Source organism: Lutjanus erythropterus, chromosome 20, assembly GCF_056507025.1.
Source record: "Lutjanus erythropterus isolate fLutEry1 chromosome 20, fLutEry1.hap2, whole genome shotgun sequence".
Taxonomy (NCBI): Eukaryota; Metazoa; Chordata; class Actinopteri; order Lutjaniformes; family Lutjanidae; genus Lutjanus; species Lutjanus erythropterus.
This window is the reverse complement of record NC_139336.1, coordinates 4,534,317-4,557,853: the sequence shown is the minus strand read 5'-3', so window position 1 is coordinate 4,557,853 and position 23,537 is coordinate 4,534,317. Positions and strand designations below refer to the sequence as shown.

Sequence of the window (23,537 nt, the reverse complement as noted above, 5' to 3'; positions counted from 1 at the left end):
GTTCCCTGGGAAGCGGGAAAATCCACAGCAAATTTCATGCAAATCTGTCCAGTAGATGTTGAGAGACTGCCTAAGCCAAGTGTTTAATGGGCCGATATCACCATTTCTAAGACTCTGCCTCTGGCGGGAGGTAAAAACCAACATAAAATATTGTCCCTCAGCTGGTGTCTTTTAGACTCAGTGGGTGATTATTTCTAACAGTAAGGCTGAGGTATTATGAGCCGCAGCAAAGCCATTTTTTGCAGCGTGTTGCTGTGAAAATGTGGTCAGTATTCGTGCGTCCAGAACTGGTGGATCACTGCAGGGACTGAGTGGGCTCAGTCCGTCTGCTTGCTCTGAATGTCAATGTATTCCAGTGGGCCCCGGGGACGTGGTGGGGGTAATGCTGTTCATGCTTAATTGGGTGACAAATCCGACAAACATGATTGTAAACATCCTGAAAGGAATACCTTGACATTTTGATTTCAGTCTGTGGTTGGGTTTCATTGTGGCAGACAGTTGTTGTGTTGTTGCGTGGGCGAGTGGAGTGTTTCCATTACACCTCACTGAAGCAAAACATGGTTTCTGTGCATTGCTAAACCCTTTATTAAAACTAATCGGGAGAGAAAAAAAGTTGAGCAACCATGTTGTTCCCTGAACCTGTCCTTATTCTGTGTATCCCTGTTTTTCCCAGAATGACTTTCAACAAATCCTCCAGGGAAAACTTGTGAACTCTCTCTGTTTAGCTGTGTTTTATATGTCGGTGAAAAGAAGGTGACAGAGAAAAAGTTTATTATGACTAGAAAAAAAAAAGTACTAGAACTCGTAAACTTAACACAGTCATGTGTGTGACAGCTCTTTCTTGACCTTGGGAACTATAGTTTGACAACTTAACCCCAGGTCCATTCAATGTAGCACAACATTATTCGAAGCTAAGCACTTAAGTCACGTATGTTAAGCTGGTATTATGTCTTCTTCGTCCAAGTGTGCCAAAGTCCACAAGACGTAAATTTCATCATCAGTGGGTGTATGTGTCTCTGCGCTCTGTGTGAACATCAATGTACCCCAAATGTTTTGTGACCACATAGACACCGATCTGATGCACATGAATGGAATGTGTCCTCTACTTCAGCGTTTCCCAAACTTTTTTCCTGTGGGCCCAATTTTTTGAAATGATAAACCATCATGACCCTTGACACAATAAGGCTTATCAATAATTCTGGTATTCATGATTCTCCATCAGTGGATTTTTAGCTGTTTGGCCACAAGTTGACACTAATCATGCTGGTGCACCTGTAAAGCTTGGCAGGTGCAACCACCTAACCTTACTATGAATCTGATGATAAGTTGATGTCAATGCCATTTGCTTCCGGAGCTCTCTCCACCACCACAGCCTCTTCCTTATGTGATAAAGTTTGTTACTGTTGATTTAACTAAGATGTAATATTCTTACATGCTAACATTAACTTAAGATTAATATAATGTTTGAGGGGATTTGTTCTACAACAGAACCATTGTTGCTGCTCAGATTCTTGAGAACTTCATCAAAGACCAGAATCTTTTCTGCCAAATCAAACTATATAAGCAGTTTCAATAAGTGGTAATTTCCCTGACGTATAACAAAGAAGTGCAAGAATTCAACAAAAGAGCTGCACACTGTACTGATGACTCTTAGCAATTTTAATTGAACAACCTTTCGATCTAACAGATCTTTTTCAGTCCACTCCAGTCCAATTTGACAATGCCTGATCTCTGTTAGATCGAAATGCTGCTCATTTCCATGCTGTATGTCTGACTCAACTTGCTTTTTCCACCCTTTTCAACTGCACCGTACAGTCTTAATCAGCTGTCATGGAAATTGCTCAGCTGCCTAAATCAATGGAGGTCATCAGAAGAATTCCAGCGGTGCTTAGGACTTACCTCAAACCATTCATCACCTAAAGATCTCTGCTAGCACACCCTTAAACCCAGAGAGTGAGTTTGCAGTGCTGCATGAAATCATAAGTGACAGCTGTAGGGAACACTACAAGTGAAAGAAAGCCCTTGGGGGAGCTGTTTGAGGGTTAAGACCTGGGTTTTGGGTTAACGATTAGAATTTGGTTTAGATTAGGGTCAGGGGATGGGTTACGCTAATGGTGCCCACACAAGGACAGACATAGAGAGTGTGCATCTGAAAGACCTACCTGCTTCATACGTTGTAGCATGCGCCGTCATACTCCAGGTGCTGGACTTGCGACCTTTGGTTACCATGACAGCAAACTCGTACATCGTGTTTGGTTTGAGGCCGGTGACTGTGTGGCTGAGTGCCGTCGTGTCTGCAGACTAGACACACAATGAAATTGTAAAATTTGTATGTTTTTAAAATAAAAGTGAGAGAAGAGATGAAGACAAAAGACTAAAGCTGCTGTTACAATATATATAAAAGATACAGTATAGACATTTTTGCCTTTAAAGAAGACAAATTCTGGACATAATGAGATGAATAATGCCTCAGGGCCTCATAAAACTTTGACAATGCATCTGTCCTTCGAGCGGTTGTGGAGACAGTCGTTCTGTCCTTGTACTTGAAAGATTATTTCCAGCAAAAACTTCAGCATCAGTGAATATTAACAAACCCAGCAGCTGCACAAATTCACTTGTGTTTTCACTTGAAGACCAGGCTTCTGTTTGTCCTTGTAGCACCAAGAAAAAATCTTATTTTCAGAATGTGATGGATAGGAAAGAGGAAAAAAAGACTTGCATCTCTCTTTCTCACACTGTCTCCCCCCAACTGTTCTTTATTAAGGTGAGCTGACTGTCTGCCCTTTTATAGATTTACTATTTCCAGTGTTTTTGAAGCCGAGTTCACAGTATTATCGAAGTATTTCTGAAGTTCAGATTTTTATTGGAAGAAAAGAAGCCTCGCCGGGTGAACAGGAGGGAATGACAAGATCAGTGAAGGATTTTATCTTGTTTTCGGAACAACTGAAATGATTCGAGGTTATGTTTTTAAGTACAGAATTTTTCCTACTGCACTGCCAAGCAGTTTAAATAATTTTAAAAAATTCTTGATCAATAAAGAAAAAAACATTTGGAGCGCGGTTTTCCCCCAGTCTTTTTTGCACAGATCACTGTAACTAAGCTTTGTTACAGTCCTTGATTCTCCATGATTATTTACAACATCTCTGGTCTATTTAGTCAGTGCCACTCAAAGTGGCAGGTCTGACATTTGATCCCCATCAGGTGATTATCGCACAGCAGCAGGTCGTGGAGTTGCTGTGGCAACAATTCTTGTTCAGAAAGAGTAATAATAAGGTGAAGGTCTACCTTCTAAAGGTAGATAAAGGTGTATGCAAGAACTTGCACATTTAATTGCACACAAACTATAATTTCACCTCATAAGTGAATTGTGTAAGTGTTGCGCTTGAAAAACAATAGAGTTACGAAAAATTATTGGTTTGCAAGATATAAGTGACATTCAACTCTTATTAAGTCCCAAGTTATGTCCAAATTTTACAGTTTTACTACTCTGTAGTTAAAATCCTGTAAAGGTCATTATGTGACAGCCAAGTCCTAAGTACCAAGTTAAGATAGGTAAGTTCCAAGTCAAGGCAGGTATTAAGTCACAATTCAAGGCATGACAGGTAAGTCTTAAGTTAAGTATCAAGCAAAGACAGGTAAGTCCCGAATTGGGCCCCAAGTAGAGGCAGGTATATCCCCAGTCAAGTCTCTATTCACAACAGGTAAGTCCAAAGTGAAGTACCAAATTAAGACAGGTAAGTCCCATTTCAAGTCTCAGGAGTTGGGCCCCAAGTCAAGGCAGGTAAGTCCTAAATAAAGTCTCAAGTCAAGATAGGTAAGTCCCAAGTCAAGTCTCACGTCAAAACATGTAAGTCCTGAGTGAAGTCCCAAGTCAAGGTAAGTCCCAAGTCAAGGCAGGCAAGTCGGAAGTCAAGTCCCAAGTTAAGACAGATAAATCCTGAGTTAAGAAGCTGAAGTTAAGAGAGGAATGCCCTGAGTCAATCCCATGTCAGGACAGGCAAGTCCAACACTGAACTACAGGTTAAGACAGGTAATGCCCAAATCAAGTAACAAGTCAAGACAGGTACATCTCAAGTTAACGTCAAGTCTTAAAAAAGCAATGTTTAAGCTGAGGGTTTGGTGAGGATATCAAGTTATAATGAAGTCACAAGTCATTGGTTGTGCAATGAAGGTCAAGTTCCAAGTATTTTCTGATCTTGCCAAGTCAAGTCTAAACTAATGACATTAATGATTTGAGTCCAACTGAAAAGAAATAACAGTAAACTAAGAAGTGATGTGTAACAGGTGCACATTAACATTGTTGACTGTTTACCTTGTATTTTCCACTGGTGGAGTAGCTGGTCTTCCACTTGACGGAGTAGTACCGGACCTCAGATGCCTTCTGGTTCTTAGTCATGGAGTTGTCAGCCCAGGAGACACGGACCGAGTCTGATGACAGGGCCACAGCTTGGACCCCCACTGGGGGTATCATGGGAGTGCTGGTGTCTGGCATGGGAGTGGGGTATTTATCAAAGAGGTGGAAGAGGTCATCCTCAGATGGGTCTATGGGGTCTGAGGGGTGGGGCGTTAACGGTAACGGGGTGTTTGGGTATAATTAATGAAATCATACAGTATAATGAATGTAGATGTATGTAGATTTATATATGGAGACAAAAGTGGCACAAGCACATATTCATAATAATATTGGTTTGTTATGTGTTCATATACACAAGGTTAAAAAAACAAGAACATAATAAAAACATAGGATGGCATGCAAGATTGGAAGTGACATGCAGCAGGCAGCCATGTTTGTTTGAGAGGGAGGAAAGAATGGAGGAGTGGATGGATGAGGAAGTGAAAAACAAGAGAAAACAGGGGAGAAGAAGACAAAGATTAAGAAGACAGTAAGAGGCAAAAGGCATTACTCTAAACAGAAGTGGAGACTCAGATCCACACAGGGGTAAGTCTTACAGGACAAACCACAGCAGAGCGATACAAGCTGGAACATAGAAACCTAGAAATTTGAGAGTTTTTAGCATTTTTTTTTTCTTTTAGCAAACTAATGCTTGCTAATGTTTGTTACTTCATTTGTGCAAACTACTGATGTCACTGCATTCTGAGTTTGTATCATAATTGACCCTTCCTAAATCCTGCCCCTTTACACTCTGTGGTCCATTGACATTTGGTCATCTTTCTCCATTCCTGTTTCCTGTAGTTAAATATGCTATGTGCTAGGCTCGACTATTTTTAAAATAAAACTACATTTTGGAGATGGTTAAAAGTTGGGGGACCTGTAAAAATGTAAAACTATATTCACATTTTAACTTAGCTAATGTAAGCAAAATGCTAACTAACTAGCTAGCTAATCTGCACCCATCATTAGCTAGCTTGTTAGATAGTGCTTTGCTAACATTAGCTAACTAAAGATGTTGTTTTACAGGAACAGGAGAAAGTTGACCAAGTTTGCACAACAGTTATTGGAGCACAGAGTAAAAGGGGCGGAGCTTAGGAGGGTCAGAAAACAGAAGAAGCCTAAAACATAGTTTTCCTTTTATGATATAAGAAAATAATCCTTAAAGATCAAATGTTAAGTCAAATATCTGAAAAAAAAACACATATTTGAATTTATCATATTTATTATGTTTCACTTGTAAAGGAGTGTTGATGTTGTTGATGGTGTTGACGCTGTTGGCTCCTGTATATAACAAATGAAACCAACATGTGTGGACCTGTGTCTCCAGCCAATCAGAGAGCTTACAGTGTGCTGCCTTCACGTGCTTTCAAAAATACAGCAGATGAAAAGAAACAAGAAACGGAAAAATGAAAGACATTTTTATTTTTATGATTCATATTTTAAAGTATTTAACATGTTGTTGAGCTGTTAATGTCAGTCAATAAAAAATAAAGTTTTAAAATCAATTATTTGATTGATTTTTGAGATGCAGCATCAGAACACCTCACAGAATGTAGCAACGTGGCTTCAGAAACAGGAAGTTGAGGCTGAAGGAGCACCTGAAGGCAGCAGAACATGAAACAGACGCTAACAGATGCTAACAGAAGGCTAGAATAAGCAGAGAAAAACAGAACTGAGGGATATGAAAATATAAAAAGCCGCTCTGCTGATTCCAGCTCTGTGGCCTCTGATCTACTGATAGTCAAACCTACTGGAAGCAGAAACAGAGTAAGTGACACGGAGAGTTTAAAACAAACAGGCGCACTTTGCAATGCTGCTTTCTGGTTCACTGCAAAGTCACAACAGAATCATTATTTTTAGCTCAGTGCGTTTCAGTAAAACAGCCTGTAGGGCAGCTCGAGATGATGATTTTTAATGCAAGAAATTCTCTGTGAGTTTGTGCCAATATGTTACTGAAGGTGATTCCATGAAAAAGGTGAAAAAAAAAGGAAAGATGCCACAACTAAATAACAATGGAGCCTTAAAGTTAACAATACAATGTATAAATATTAACTAAAACGTGTGAATAAATAATATTAAACTTTTATTTAAATGTTGCTCCGTTTTTTTGTGTACAAATCAAGGACAGTGAAAAAGAGAAAAGGTTCAGTTCTGTCCCTGTCGGTCGCTCTACAACTGTTTTCTAATTCTAACATCTATTTTTATCTCAGTGCCGTTGCACACACAGAGACAGAGAAGAGAGATTTTAGAAGTGTGACTGGAACAAATCATTTCTAACTCTACAGACTGCTCAGGATCCTCAGGCTCCACATCATCGGCCCTCAAATCCACCTACGCCAGCCGGACTGTTGACAGGCCAAGGTAGGCTGCAAGGCTGCAGGTACAAACTGGATCTCTGTTCTTTACCACGTGGCTTAGAGCTAGACCTAAAGTGCAACACTGGACAGTAGTGAATAATCCATGTGCAACAGTAAGAACAGAAACCTCAGCCGGTGCCTAGTTTTCCCAACACATCCTCATACCTGAACAACAGAATCGAATGACTCTCCAAAACAACATGCATGTGGTGAGGAGTCGGGATTAATGTATTATATTTTCTGTCTTGGGAACAACAGCACATGATCCTGGGAAATGCAGTTGTTTTTAGGGTATAGGCCTTATTTCGGATGTACCATCAAAACACAGGAAACACTATATGTAACAAGGAGAAATGAGAGGCAGAAGAACATCATTTCAACGTTAATCAACATTATAATAAACATAATATAAACTGCGTATGCAACTTGCACTTCACCACAGCTGTGAGGATGAAATGCGAAGTTTATCGCCTGTGATCTGTGGCTGTCTGACTGAACATCCTCATGGAAGTGACATTTTACAACCCTTCATTGTATAAACAAACAAAATGCATTAAAATAACCCATTTGGTGCTTTAAAATTCATTCTATATTCTGTTTGCATTCGGAGGCGTGTCGGAGGCTGCTGCCTGCATCAGCAGCTTTGGGCTTTCACTTGGAATTTTATCTGAAATTTTAAATGTGGCAGCAAATCTCAGTCCGGCACGTTTCACCCCCTTGTTCAGGGCACACACTTTTCCATCTTTACTGTTTAATCTTTCTGGGGGCAGAAATCGTGTTGTGTTAGTCTAATTTAGATGATAGAGCCACAAGTCACAGAGCTAACTGTGATAAAGGAAGTATGGCACTTTACTTGGCCAGGAACACACAAGAGCATCAACACACTTTATCTGTGGTCCTTTCACACACCAATGATATTTAGTTGTCAATGGTAGTTTTACAACTGCATTTTTTTTCCTGCTTTGCATCCGGATTTTGCGGTTATTGCACCCCCATCTTTAACTTTTGGGATGTGCCTATGCATATACAGTATGACCAGTGCAGTGTATCAGCAACAGATGTCCTGGACCTTAAGTACATTACATAAGTCATGTGACATTACACGTGTGGTTAGTGTTGTGAAACGGCAGCAGTTTGGTTCAATTTAGGCACCAAAACTTTATGGTTAGCTTTAGGCAACAAAGTACAGGATAAGATTAGGAAAAGATCATAGTCTGGGTTAAAACTACTATAAACTGTATGTCACGTGAAGAGACAAGGTAGTAAGGTAAGGTAACAAAACATAATGTAAAGTGGCGTAAAGTAATGTAATATAATGCAAAATATTAAATAAATTGTTTACTTTTTGTTTCACATGGGACACAAACCTGTTTGCTTTGTCATAATTACTACGGTCACTAGAGGTCGCCACCTCAGAATAAATGTAAATATGGGTTGCAATAAGAAACCTGGACAGATGACCTATATGCCCATGGGCTGACTTTTCCCCCATAAATTTAGTCGTTTCACAGGCTGCAAACTAGTTCCCAAGCCCACTTAACAGCTGGCGACATCACTAAACGCAAGCACCATAAATTACTCATAATTCATTATCAGTTGTGGTTCATGAAACAAGATTTGTCTTTTGCACTGAGAATAATTTCTCTCCAAAAAGGATTATTATTTTTCAGATGTCAGTCTCAGTTTCACATCAGAATAAAATGGAGTAGAAAATCAGAATAACAGATTGCGTCTTGACCTGTCAGATGTCTTTTTTGATGATGTCACCATGCTCCAAGATCTCAGCGTTTAACTTGATCAGTATGAAAATAAGCTGTGGGGAAAATGAGCTGCAGCGCTTGTTTGTGATTCCACAATTCAAACCACTTGAACACATCGTGGACTTGAATTTCAGTGTGAGCTCATGTGAAGGCAGCATCAGTCCTGGGAGATGAACGAGACTCATCCTGTTGTGTCTGCAGTGTAAACGAGACGTGAGAGAATCAACACTGACATCTAATGTGCTGCTGTTGAAGAGAGATGTACAGCTGCAGGGGCCGACACAGACAGAGAGACTGATGAGACACAGACAGAGGGACAGACAGAGGGAGAGATTGATGAAAGAGGTGTTTGGAGCTGCAGGCCGAGCTGCAGCAGGCAGTGTCGTGGTTAAACTGGTCGTCCAGCATCACAATAAAGCTCCAGTCAGGACAGAATACTGATGAGGACAGAGGACACGCCTCCTCCTCCTCCTTCTCCGCCGCACTCCTCCCTCTACCCTCTCTTCCCTCCATCCCTTGTTTCCTCACTCTCACACCCCTCCTCTGTCTGCTCACTTTTCTACCTCCTTTGCACATTTTTCTGCACTCCCTCTTTCCTTTCCTCTCTGTCCCAAACTGCGTATCTCCCTCTCCTCCTTCAATTCTTACTCCACTTCACTGCCTTGATCCCTTTCTTCCTCTAACCTTTCATCCTTCTCTTCTCTTCATTCCTCTTTCCTGTATGGTTTCCATCCCTCCATTCTTTTCATATTGCTCTTATTCGTCTGCCCGTCTCCCTTCCTCTCTCCTCCTCTCCATCTCTCTGCGGTCCTCCAGTCGTTGATTAAATGGCGGCGTGGCGGTTGGTTGAGGATCAGTTCTGTCTCTGCAGTGTGCGGGTGGCGAGGCGAGGACGAGGCAGTATATTAACGAGGATCCCACCGTTAACGAGCCGGTTTTTAAGGCTCTCGTAAAAAACTCTCCTGCAGCCTGCCGCCATAAAGTGACAGAGAATTCAGCTTGTCCCAGCATGACAAGACAGAACATGTGTGTGTGTGTCTGTATGTGTGTGTGTCTGTCTGTGTGTGTGTGTGTGTGTGTGTGTCACTGTTGATGACCTTGTCAGAACAGTAATGGGTTTAGTTTCTTTCTCAGCCCTCTGGGTCTCATCTTATCAGCTCCTGACTGTCACAATACAACTCCATGTTAGACGGTATCTCTAGAGAACTCCAGATGTGTTTACACATCTCTACAGAACTATAGATGTGTTTACAAATATACACAGAACTACAGCTGTGTTTGCAAATCTTCACAGAACTCCAGACGTATTTACACATTTCTACAGAGCTACAAATGTATTTACAAATATGCATAGTACAGATGTGTTTACAAATCTTCACAGAGCTACAGCTGGGTTTTCATATTTCTACACAACTCCAGATGTGTTTACACATCTCTACAGACCTACAGATGTTTACAAATCTGTACATAACTACAGATGTGTTTACAAATCACTGCATAACTGCAGATGTGTTTATATATTTCTGCAGAACACCAGATGTGTTTACAAATCTCTACAGAGCTGCATTTGTTTACAAATCTGCACAGTACTCCAGATGAGTTTACAGATTTCTATAGCACTACAGATGTTTACATATTTCTACAAAACTACAGATGTGTGTTTAGTTATTTCTGCAGAATACTACGTGTTTAAAAATCTACACAAAACTGCAGACGCGTTTAAAACTCTCCACAGAACTATAGATGCATTTACAAATTCCACAATGTGTTTGCAAATTTCTACAGACTCCAGATATGGTCACTGTCTGTATATTTCTAAATTTTACTCCAGAATACTCCAGATGTGCCTATAAATCCTTGCAGAACTCCAGATGTCTTTACATATCTTTACAGAATTCCAGATGTGTCCCTGTATCTTTATAGGACTCCAGATGCATTAACATATTTCTGCATAATTCCAACATAAGACATGTATGTGCATGTGTTTTGAACTCCAGATGCATTAATATATTTCTGCATAACTCCAGATGTGTCCACATATCTCTATACAGCTCCAGATGTGTCTATTTATACTTTAGATCTTTACATGTGTTAACATATGTCTGTAGAACTCAACATACGTCTACTGTATATATCTCTCTGCAGATGTGAGTGTCTTCTCTATAGCGGTGACTGTCAAGAACCCAGCCAGCCCAGTCTACTTCAGTGTTGGCTACCGGACTGAAAAGATATTATCTGACAAGTACCTATCACACATCCACTTCATCTGCCACCTCCTGCCAGTGTGAGCAATGAAGGCCAAATAATTATGAATGAGTTCATTGTCTTTTCATAGTTTTTACTGAGCACCAAAGCTGAGTACCCATCCTCTGTCTAGCAGTAAAGAAAACCAGCCAAATTCTTGTGATTTTCCATGATATCTAACTAAAAGAGAGTATCAGTTTCACACTACTCTCCTCCTGTGCATGCATGCACCCACACCAGCACACTTTAGCTCTGTTCAGACTGCAGGCAAATCAGATTTGTTCCTCAAATCAGATCTTACACAACATAGTTAAGGTCCAGTAAACCTGTTGCTGCTGATACTCTACACTGGTAATATATGTCGTTTTGGGAGTCTTTGGCAATCAACCTGTTGTCTTGTGTAGGTATGAGGACGTGCTGGAGGGAATCTCAACAATGTGAGCTCTTGCCTCTCTAGCTTATGGGCCCTTTCACTGAAAAGAAATCGGATGTTTCTACACAGCCCTGGCTCTGTAAATGGGAAATAAACAAAGCCCCATAACAATATTCCAGCCAATCAGCAATAGGTGATGTTTGTGCTCGAGTGCAGGACAGGGGATGAGGGAAATGAAACTGACTAAATTGCATGTGTACAGACGGAGAAATGGTCAAAAACAACCAAAGAGGAGGAGATAAGAGGCGCAAAAACTGAGACAAAAAAAGATTATGACAAAGTAAAACCATTGTGAAAAATTTGCATCTATGACGGGGCTATTACTGAGTGTTGTGCAAACAGGACCCGGGTGGAGCCAGGGAGTTTTGGGGGAGAGAGCTGGGGGCAAACCGGAGCTTCTTGAGAAGGAAACACCAGAGTGACCTCTGATGCTGACTCCTCTAATGGCAGGAGGAAAGCTCAGAGTTTATGTTTCAGACTTTGGGGGTTAAAAGTGGATTTATCCATATATATTTCACTCGGGCTTCTTAACCTGCAGCAGCGACCCACGGAGGAGGCGCAGAGCCATTTACTAGCAAGAAGTGAGTTGAGAGTGTTTTTTTTTTTTTTAACTTTTAGGATTAAAAAGCGGATTTGTCTTCACTCTCGCTTCTCAAATTGTCTGCAGCAGTGACCCACGGAGGAATTGCAGAGCTGTTTACCAGTGAGAGGAGAGCTCAGAGTTTGTTTTTTAAACTTTTGGGATTAAAAAGTGGATTTATCTTCACTATCTCTTCTCAACCTGTCTGCAGCAGCAAACCAATGGAGGAGATGAGGAACCTTTTACCAGTGAGAAGTGAGCTGAGAATTTGTTTTGTAAAAATTTGGAATTAAAAAGTAGATTTATCTTCACTCTCACTTCTCAACCTGCCTGCAGCAGCCACCCACAGAGGAACCAGCCTCGCGAAACTGTTTACTGTAAGGTAGTTAGTCTTCTCTGTCCAAGTTGACTGCTGAACGGAGGAGTAATGCATTTTAAAGTTACTTTAAGAACGTACAGAGAGGAAGGGGGACAGAAGAGAGACGAGAGGGACCAAACAGAAAGAACCAACTGCTCTGATGAGTCCTGTCAGAGGCTGACACACAAACACACACACAAAGATGGTGCCTGGTGGCCAGTTATCATAAGCTCATAAACTCATAAGCTGTTAGCATGTTGCTCATTACCTTATAGATGGCTGTGAGGGGTGAATGAACACACTCAGGCAAGTAACACAAATAGTGACAAATGTTTCCAGAATTATCTGGCAATCAAACTCGTGCAAGCAAATCGGGGGAATTACTTTCCTTGGCAATGCCCAAATTTGAGGGGCGGAGCTTGTGTTTGTTAGCTGTTGGGTTCAAATAAAACTGTCTTTCTCCAGCATGACTCAACCCACCTTTAAATACTCTTTTATTGGAATCCATTAATCTTGATTGCCAGTTGCCTAACATGAATGATCTTTTCTGTGATATTTTGCTAAATGGGCCATGTGTCTCTACAGATCTTCATAGAACTCTGTGTGCCTCTTTACCAAGAAGCCATAAATGAATTGGAGTCTCTTCCATTTCTCCAAAAAATCATGAATGTTTCACTGATCTGACAGCCCCATTAGTTGGGCTATAACCCTAACCTTAACTTTCCTTTTTAAAACTCTACTATGATTGGAGGAGATGAATAAATCTGTGCGGCTACAGACGTCTACATCCCAATGTACTTTACTTTCATTCTTTCTTTTTTCTTACTACTTCCCACGCCTCTCTCTCTGCCTCCTTCTCTCTTATTGTCATGCCCTTTGTCACTCCTTGCTCATCTCTTTTCTCTCCCTGGCATCATTTATTTCTCTCTTTCCACTTCTCTCCTCTTTCCATGAGCTTTCATTAAAGTCCATCAAACGTCAGTCTCTTTCTGTCTGTGTCCCCCTCCTGCTGTTTCTCTCTCTCTGGGCTCGATATGCGACCTTCATCTCTTCTCTCTTGCTCTTCTTCCTTGTCGCTCTTTTCTTCTTTTAAAGGAATCTCAATCAAAGACAACAATCATGGGTTAAAAGATCTTTTTTTTGCAAAGTTTCCCTGTAAAAGCATCCTGTAAAGAGGGTTAAGAAACTGGTGAGCTGAGTGGTCTCTGCTGTTGGTTTTTCCTGTGACTATCATCACATCATGAGGGCTGAAAAACCTCAGAAATGTGGCATTTTTATGCGAGTAATAAAGGATTTATGTCAGCTGCAGGCAGCCGGGTGAGCAGAGGAGGGCCGGCTGTTTAATTCATAAGATGAAACTTGGCTGAGAGTTGGATGTGTTTCATTTATCTCACTTCTACAGCCCATAGTCTGCAGGAAGAGCTAATGAGTCTCTGTCTCTCTCTCTCTCTCTCGCTCACACACACACACACACATATGGCAATGGGTGTAAGCCACACATCAAACATAAATAGACCACACACCTCCAGTTTAGACATGTTAAGCGCCCGCATATGGCATGTGGCTGATGTGTGAATATTTTGGTCAGGATGAATATTTTCGGACTCAGAGCTGTTGGATTCAGATTGAGGCCAAACTGTCGAATTGTTCTTTCTTGCAGGCACAAGCACTACTTTTCTGTAAAGTCCTCACAAATATCAACTCAAACACAGCTGAGACAGGCCTACAGATTATCTCTCTAAAACCAAGACATTAGCAAACCTGCTACTTCTACTGCTATGTTTCCTAATACTGCTGTTACTACTACTGCTGCACACTAACGTTACTTAATACTGCTAGTACTACTAATCTACTACTAAAAGTGTGTTCAGACAGAAAGCGAAGCAAATATTGCACGTGAGTACATACAAAGTCGATGTGAGGATGTAAATAGGCACAAAATTTGCACCATTCACGTCACTCTGTGCAGCTGGAGATGAATGCGCACCACTTGTGTATTCACGCAAGTTGAAAATACTCAACTTGCTTGATACATTTTCATGCATCACAGAGCTTTCAATGAATTAAATAAAATGTTCAAATTAATAAAATAAAATAGATAAAAATAGAGATATAATTAAACAGCTAAATGCAAGTAAAACTAACCACATCAGATAAAAACCAGCCAAAAAAGGTGTGTGTAGCACATCATGTCCCACGTGCAAAAAGAGGCAGTTTCTGGCTTCATGTTGCCAGCTTCCTTTGGAAATGACTTGTAGCCTGATGTTTTGTTGCCGGCAGTCTGAACATACCCTCAGGTCCTCTGGCAGGCTGATCTACAGGCTGGAGCCAAAGGCGGCATCACCATGCATCTTAGATCAAACCCTCGGAACAATCAAGACACAACTACCAGCGGTCCTTCACAGAGTGTTGTGTGGACGGTCCAGGCGGAGCAGCACTGACAGACCAGCATTCCTTACATCAACTCGACAGAAGAGGTCGATTGCTAATGACTCCTACAGCAACATATATTACCAGTGGAGAGCTCTGTCAGCGACAGGTTAACTGGACCTGAACTACATTACATAAGTCATGGGGCATTGTACAATGGTTGCAGTTGGGTTAGGGTTGGGCATAAAAACTACTTGGGTTGGTTTAGAAAAAGGTCGTGGTTGGGGTTCTAATAATTACATTGCGCACGTCATGTGATGGAAGTGGTGCAGATAAAGAAAGTGAAGTAACTTAAAACTTTAAATAACTACACATTGACTTCTCTTTTCACACAGGACTCAAACCGTGGTCCTGTGTTTGTTTTGGACATGCACCCCCACCCACCTCTTCCCATCTGCGGACATCTCCTTTAAACATCTCCTGTCATAATTATTCTGCCCTGTCATAAGTACTCTGTGATAATAAACTGCCTGCACAGGTGACCTAGACACTCCACTCTGGTGAGGACAGGCTGGATAGACAGCTGATGAGTGGCAGGGAGCTTTGGAGGAGAGAGACAGGGGAGTCACTCCGGATTCGGCTTTGATGCTGGCCCTATCATAGTTTGCTTTCTAAACCTTTGGGATTAAAAAAAATGAACTATCTTCTCTCTCCCTTCTCAACCTGTCTGCAGCAGCGAGATGCAGAATGCGACCTAATTAGTCTCTGTAATTAGTCTCTCTCCTATGTTCATGTTGGTAAGTGCAGAGCTCAGTCAGAGGCTGAACTGAACACAAACACGTGGATACGAACACACACGGTGCCTGATGTTTTTAACTAGCTGTTAGCTAGTTGCTCTTTAGCTCACGACAGTTGTGTGAGTAATATGAATAACTGGAAATGTTCCCAAAATGATCCATTGGTCAAACACACACGAGCAAAGCAGGGTGAAAATTCCCTTCACTTTCTGTCTGAACACACCCTAAAGTGTTAATGTGTTGTGTGTGTTATGTTGCTACTCGTGCCACTGTTACTAATAATGTCACTGGTAAAGCTGCTACATGTCATCTACAGCATACAACACAAGGAAACGGTTAGTTCCCTGCTGCAGTTTGCTTCCTGAGTCCAGAATATCTTTGCCTTTCTTTACTCGTTAAATAAACTATCTGCTTATATCTCCAACCTTTTATCCTATCATACAGCAACTATAGCACTAGCTGGATTCTTTTACGTGTCCTCAGGGTGTACTCAGAGCTTGGAAAAGCTGCTGTTTCTTTTCATGCACCCTGAGCATGGAATAAACTGCAAAATACCATTACCATAGAAGCAGTCCCATCTTTAAATACCTTTAAAGGTCTTTTATAAACTGCCCTAAAGGAAACGTAGCTGTTTCATATAGACCTTGAGGTGGAATGTGATGTAGGTATTGCTGGTATGCTTTTCTTCTTCTACTTCCTCTGTGTTGCTTTTATGTATCCTATGTACTGTAACACCTGAAACGGCCTTTTATGTGAAACTAAATGTGCTGCTGTCTTGACCAGGATTACCTGAAAAAAAGGTCTAGCAGCTAAATCGGACCTTCCTGGCTAAATAAAGCATAAATAAACATGGTAAGCTGTAAAAACTTGAAACTGTTAGAACTGCTAGGCCACTAATGCTACTGCTACTGCTAACACTCACTAACTAACTAACTAACTAACTAACTACTACTGCTGTTGTTAATACATACAGCCAGTGCTGCTACTGCCAGAAGAAAGATGTTCAATATACCTGCTACTTGTACTGGTAATTTGGCTACTGCTAAAACAACCACTGCTGCTAATACTTCCTTTAATTGATCCTACTACTACTGGTGTTTCTTACCGCTAGTACTTCTCTGCCCTACAAAGGCAAAAGACAGTATCCTATAATCATTTGGTGACATTAAAGACATCCTTTGTCATGTGGACATACGTCTTCTCTCAAATGTGTTTGTCTGTGATTTGTTACTGTATAATACACAATATTTGCCAGTAATTGCCAGTACTGTTTTCTGAAGTGCACTCAGACAGTTACACACACACACAAAGACTTGATATTTTTGTACAGTGTTCTGGTATACTAATAATATTTTATATTTGATGTAGTGTATCCTTGTATATTTTTACATTTTAGTATTATTTATTCTTGTATATATTTTCAGATGTTTTATTTTTGATCTATTTTTCTCTTTTGGTTCTTACATGTATATTTACTGTCCGCATACTATGTCTGATGACTTGGTGCTGTAGCATAAGAATTTCCCAGCTTGGGATAAATAAAGCGCTATCCACCTATCTAGAATTATAAGAATAATACAAAATAAGACATGTAAAATATATGCAAAAAAAAAAAAAAAAGAAATATGTCAATTATGTGCAATTATGTATATGTGTATATATAGAAAAATATTAAAATAAGATCACAGGCTCAGAACTTGCAGACTCACCAACACAAGGGTGTGAAAATGCATTGCATTAAAATTAAGCAATTAGTGTCATTTTATCAAAAAAGGTTTGATGATATTTAATATTTTTTAGTTGCAGTATATTGCCTTTTACATTTAAAATTCCAAGTTTATTTTATTAGAATATGAACAGTAGTAGCTTTAAATGCTCAGAACCATTGAAATAATATGATTTTAAAAGTTGCTTAGAACCTCACAAGTGTTCCATAATAAAATAATAAAGAATGACAGTAAAAGGCACAACTAAATTTGATCAGATGAAGGATTTGATCATATTTGTTCATTATTCTGCTTTTTAAAGCTAAAGTGATCAGATAAAATGGAAGTTACTGTCTTTTGCTTTGGTATGACTCAATATTTTTTGGTAAGCTCAGCAAAGACAGAATACAGGAACTTCCAAATAAGGTCAAAGATCAAATCAGAGGCCAGGATTAATATGTAGAAAGAATAACCTGATATAAAACTGTAAATTAGACACATATTCAGTCATTCATATCTGCCACTGCTACTCTGCTACAACAGACAATCATATATTGATACTGCCATTACTGCTACCACTAATAATCACTACTAATGAAAGTACTGGTCTCATCACCATCATACACTACACTTTATTTTCAGTTTTACACTGACACAACAATCTGACACCAGTGATACGTGCAACATGTTATTATATCTGCTACATCTCACTTGTAGGTGTCAACACTTGACTTGTGTGTGATCATACCTGTCAGAGACCGCGTGACCGCGCTCTCGTACAGAGGGACTCCCTCTCCAGCATTATTGAACGCCTTCAGGGAAATCACATAATGCGAGCTCGGCTCTGAGGGAGAGAGACAGGGAGACAGGGAGACATAAAGAGTCATTTCAAAGGACATTCAAGAAAATACAACATAGTACATTATCATTTTAGGATGAAACTCTTGTGATGCTTTCCTTTGCTTCTTTCCCCTTTTATATGGTTCATATTTATTTAAATTATAGGTTAGTAAAGTAAGAGTAATATCACCAATATTACAACCAGTGTTTGTGTTGATTTACGCTGGAACATTGGTGGTCTTATGTTTCAGGCACTCTCCTCCCAGAGGCCCCCGACTGACAGACAAGATGTGAATTATTCACCCACTTTTTTTTTTAATATGCTGTTTGTGGCAACTGGGAAGCATCACATCCTGCATGACCTTTCTGTGAACTGAGAGCACTGGGGTGTGAGACGTTGTGAGATCGCAAGACCACCATGGTGAGACAACACAGCAACGCCTGGGTGGCTAGATCAGAAGCTACGCTCCCGCTAAACTTCAACTAAAAGACAGCAAGTTTCAGACACTAGTGGACTTTTGTCAAATAAAAACAGGACAAGGCAAAGCAATTTCAGGTAAAATGCCTCCATACTGCTTGTCTGGTGTAATCCAAGTCTCCTAAAGCCCTGACATGCTGCTTGCACGCCATCACACCACACACACCCAATTCAGACGGCTTGCACGCACATGTTAACATGGCTCCAAGCTAAAGATCAACAGTGAAGATCCAGACTAAAAAAAATATGTAAATGACATCTTTTAAGTCAACCTGGCATGTCGGGACTTTAGGAGACTTGGATTACACCAGATGAGCAGTATGGAGGCATTTTATGTGTTTTCTATTCTCTTTCTTGTTTCTTTACTTTTGGTCACCATTCACCTACTTTTTTTTGGGAGATTCTGCAACACTATTTTCATGTTAAACTCCAGCACTGTTTTGTGGACTAAAAAACTAAAACAACCCTCAATCGGCATAAGGGTGAGTAGTTAATGGTTGAATTTTCATCTCTGGGTGAACTATCCTTTTAAAGGAGTTTATCGATCATGACTACTAAAGGTGTGAAATGGACAAGAAAAACAAAGTCTGAACCACTGGACTAACAACCTGGCAAAACGGAAAGAAACGGGGGTTCCACTTTTTTTTTACAGTACACTAATGAGACCCAACAAGCTGTAATATGTACCAAATTGGACAAAAAACTGAAATAACATGTTCCTTATCAGACAGTAAACAAACACACCTATAATCTAATTAGGCACTGTATGCCTGATGGTGCACTAATAAGACTTAACAAGACATAAAATTAGACAAAAACAAGAAATAACACATTCTTTGTAAGACAGTGTAAGACCCTTTATTAGACTTAATTAGGGACACATACTACAGAACTGTACTGTGAACTAAAGTTTATTATTTTTCACTGTTAGATCCTTATTAGACTTTATTAGAGAGTTAATTCATACATTACAATATTACAGTACACTTCTGCTGTAATGTGTCCGTAAATACCCTCTAATAATGTAATAAAGGTCTATATATAAATAATAAGGGTGTAATAAAGGGTATAATACTCTCCAATAAAGAACATACAATTTGATAGAATCTATGGCTTGAAATGTTTTATTGGTGTACTGTTATGTGTATAGTGTCTAATTAGGGTATAACTGCTGTCTTTTGTTTTGTTTTTGTCTCATTTGACACAAAGCAAGGTTTGTTACATCTTAGTGTGACCAAAGACTGACTCATCCACTGGCAGCTGCGACCTGATCACCAGCGACATGCGCGTCAGTGTGCTTGAATCTATAAATAAAAAATGGATGTTCTTGGCGCGCTCCACCAGCAGATTAACGGATTCACTCACCAGCAAACAGGCAAACAGTCCATGGAAATGCTCTCTTCTCAGATGGACGTAATCAAAAATGAAAACTCAACGCTGAAAGAGACCGTCCACAACATACAAGCCAGAGACATGCGGGACAATGTCTTTTATTCCGGTGTCCCAGAAAGCACAACCAACAATCTAGAAACCATGGTCTGAAACGTTATGCACACCTCCATCCACAACTCCATCTCTGCTCAGCTTGCAAAAAAAAGTTGTCCTTTCTTTGGACATGATACATGTCTCTACTGAATTTCGTACATCTAGATGAAATGTGACACATGGGCTGCTTCATAGTAGAGATACAACAACTTCCTGTTTTGTGGCAAAACATGGAAATTCAACAACACATCATGAACATACTGTTCAACGAATCCCAGAAACCTCTGCAATTTGGTGACTGGCAGAAAAACCTGCCCATCACAGTATCACAATAGTAGTCCTCTTCCTTGTTTTGGTACGGCTAGTTTTCCCACCTGCCTGAGTCAACTTTTCAAATCGACTCAACTCATCTTTTCAAGTTGACTCAGGCACAGCTTGTTGATCCAGTACACAGTGTGACAAACTGGACTTTGGGGTTGAGTGTACTCAGATCCTGGCCTGGGTCCCTGATGAGCAAAGCCCCCCTGAATCTCCTGTCGGAAAAACTGTCAACTAGGTAACATTAGAAAACAGACCGCGTCCCATAATCACCAACTTCAAACATTCCCAGCAGAGAGAGCTTGTAAAGAGGGACGTGAGCTGAAAGGAACAACATTTTGCATCAATGATCAATTTCCCAGAGAAGTAAATGAACAATAGAAAGTACAAAGCTTTGTCCCGTCCTCAAACAGAACAGACAGAAGGGCTGGTATGTTTTACATGTAATCCTAACGCCACATCAGTCCTTCAAACCGGCCCCCAGATGCTGAAGGCCGCCTCTGCACTGGAATCATATCTTCCCTCCAAAACATGTATCAGCATTGTAGAAAAACTGACCACTGCTCAATAAGTAACTGTGCTTGAGGTTGGAGGATTTATTTTGCTGCTACTTCTGTCCACTCTGATAGTGAAACAGAGACAGTTGTTTCCTCCAAGTTTTAAGGACGTGACCTTCTTCCTTCAGTCCTGACCTGTCTTTGTCACATGAAGACATGATGACATGATGTGGACCACTCATTACTGACAACTGGGACAAAAGCATTTTTTGAGGGGGTTTTGATTTTTACTCTTCATTTATGCTGGAAAATATATGTTAAAAGATCAAACTCTTGTCCATTAAACCTTGAAACAGGCCAACACATTAATGTCAAAGATGGGAGGTAACTAAGTACAAATACTTTTACTTTTACTCCCTACATTTGAACACAAATATCTGTTCTTTCTCCTCCTTATATTGTCAAAACAGACCAATTACTTTAGTTTTAATGCAAGACAAGAACAAAGTTAAAAGATGTAACAAGATGAAAAAGACATGAGACAAAACAATGTGACGATACATAATAAGACAAGAGTAACACAAAAGATACAGCAGGACAAAAATGATGTAACAAGACGAACATAAGACATAAAAGACGTAATAAGGTGAAAACAACATCACAAGACAAAACACAACAAAAACTGCATGAAAAGACAAGATAAAGATAAAAACTACATAACAAGATGGAAATGACATAACAATACATAAGATGACAGTGAGGTAAAAGATGTAACAAGGCGAACATGACATCAAAAGACGAAGATGACATAAAGGTCATGACGAGATAAAAACGACGTGACGAAAAGAGTGCAACAGTACATGAGATGAAAATGGCATAAATGATGTAACGAGACAAAAATGACTTAAAATGTAACAAGGCGTAACAACATGAAAACAATGTGACAAGATAAAAGATGTAACAGGCAAAACAAGACAAAAATGAATGATGAGAAACAGAAAAAATGTCAGAGGCTGACTTTTTTACTTTTATACTGCAGTAAAGAAGTTTAACCAGTACTTCTACTTTTACTACAGTTTTTTTTACACAATATCTGTACTTTCTACTTGAGTACAGAATGTGTATACTTATGTCACCTATGTTGAGTGTAGATGGAAAAAGTTGACAAAATGTTCCTTTTTTTTTTTATTTCACAAACCATAACTCTTATTAAGCTTTGATTTAGAAGGGCTACAGAGTTGACAGAAATCTGGGACACAACTTTATTAAAACTGTATTTTAAAACAAAGATTTTTAATAGCACATTTTTATTCCTATGATATTAGCAGGTATTGGTACTTTTAGATTTTGAAGGCTTTTAACACATTTTTAAATTATCTGAAGTTGTGAATTCTTGTCTGGGACAAGGCTGTTTTTGACACGGATCAAGTTTAGAAATTAAAATAACCAAATCAAAAAAACCAAAACGTTTCAGAACTTACATATATTTCATAAATATAAGTCCTTTAAGAACAATTCTTCACCAGAAAAGTGGAGCTGGAGCGTTGATGTTGATCATTTTGAAAGTTTTTTTTCTGGTAGGACATGATTTGTCCCAGTTTTCGAGAGCAGGTGAGTCGTATGAAGTGATTTCCGTGCAGCAGCTCGCGCCGCCGCAACTTGTCGCTCTTGATGTGGTGATGCCGCATGTTCTCTCCATGTAGTGTCAAACCCCTGCATCAGTTAAACAAACACGCCCGCTCCACTCCCCAGACGCCTCGCCATATGAATTAATGATCACTATGAATTATAAATGCCGTGTACATATGTGCACTCGCTCCCATGTGTGCATGCAACACAACGGGCTGGATTTTATTTTTTCATTACTCTTCCATTATGAGACCTGAGACGTGAATTTTCATCCGCGTATAAAAATTCACCCGATTTGTTATTGTCTTCTTTGGAATGCAAATTGCTTGTTGCGGTCGCTGGGGAGGATGTTTCCTCTTTTTCAACCTTTCACAATTAGATTTCCACCTCAAGCATCTTTCTTATTAAATTCCTTTAAATTATTGATTATAATTAAATGGGGATTTCATCATGATAATGAATTAATGCAACAGGGGAGCACTGTGTCAATATTGGCACTTTGTCGGAGCAGCAGCTGCATTTATGCTGGATGAAAATATTAAATATTGGTCTTGATAAGTACATTGGAAATGTGAATTCATGGAATGATGAATTATTTTGGTGGTGATAGGACTGGGATCAAAGATAGCCTAAGAAAAAGGTTTTGACTGTGATGGAAAAATATATCTGCGATTAATATCCGTCTGTCTGCAGGGGTCTGCAGCTCTGTTGGATTAGTGTTGCATCAGAGGGGTCTGACACCGCTGCCACTTTGCCTTTTAGCAAGGCACCGAGCTGATCCAGTGCATTTTAAACTCACAGCGAGGTGCCGACCTACTGGGGCTCCAGCGGTCCACTGAGATAAGTCAAAATCAGGTCACATAACTTCTTCATTTTTGTTCGAGCGTAAAGATCCTAAATGTGTGAGACTGTGTCCTTTTAGCAATCTGTAGGGGAACTTTATTTCCAACACTTACAGTGGTGGTTCTATCGATTATAAAGAACCAACATTAATAGTTTATCTCAGAGGACATAATCTCAGAGACAGCCTTCTACATACTTATGTCAAATCAGAAGAATATAGTGGACAAGCCCTGTTAAAACCTTGTCCACATGGTTAGAAATGAAGAGCATGTGCTTAGTGTAATAATATGGTCAAAGGTAGTTTCTTTACTCCTCCTCATGCTGGGAAAAAGTGTTTTATCAATGGTGTTATCACATGTTCCGCTTCTCATGTGATTTTCATGATCAAATGTCCTTGTTGGAAAGATGTCACCCCTATTAAAGCAGAGAATAAGTGAACAGAACAAACA

The 23,537-nt window shown here is 39.9% G+C and overlaps 1 protein-coding gene across 1 annotated transcript in view; it reads right to left on the bottom strand.

Moving 5' to 3' along the window:
* Positions 1-23,537, bottom strand: part of dcc (DCC netrin 1 receptor) — a 264,597-nt gene that overhangs the window by 93,396 nt on the left and 147,664 nt on the right. Inside the window, exons 15-17 of the mRNA XM_084746633.1 lie at positions 17,747-17,842; positions 4,313-4,551; positions 2,163-2,301 (exon numbers count right to left, since the gene is read on the bottom strand). Coding sequence (XP_084602759.1) covers positions 2,163-2,301; positions 4,313-4,551; positions 17,747-17,842 — 474 coding nt within the window. The remainder of the gene's footprint in view (positions 1-2,162; positions 2,302-4,312; positions 4,552-17,746; positions 17,843-23,537) is intronic.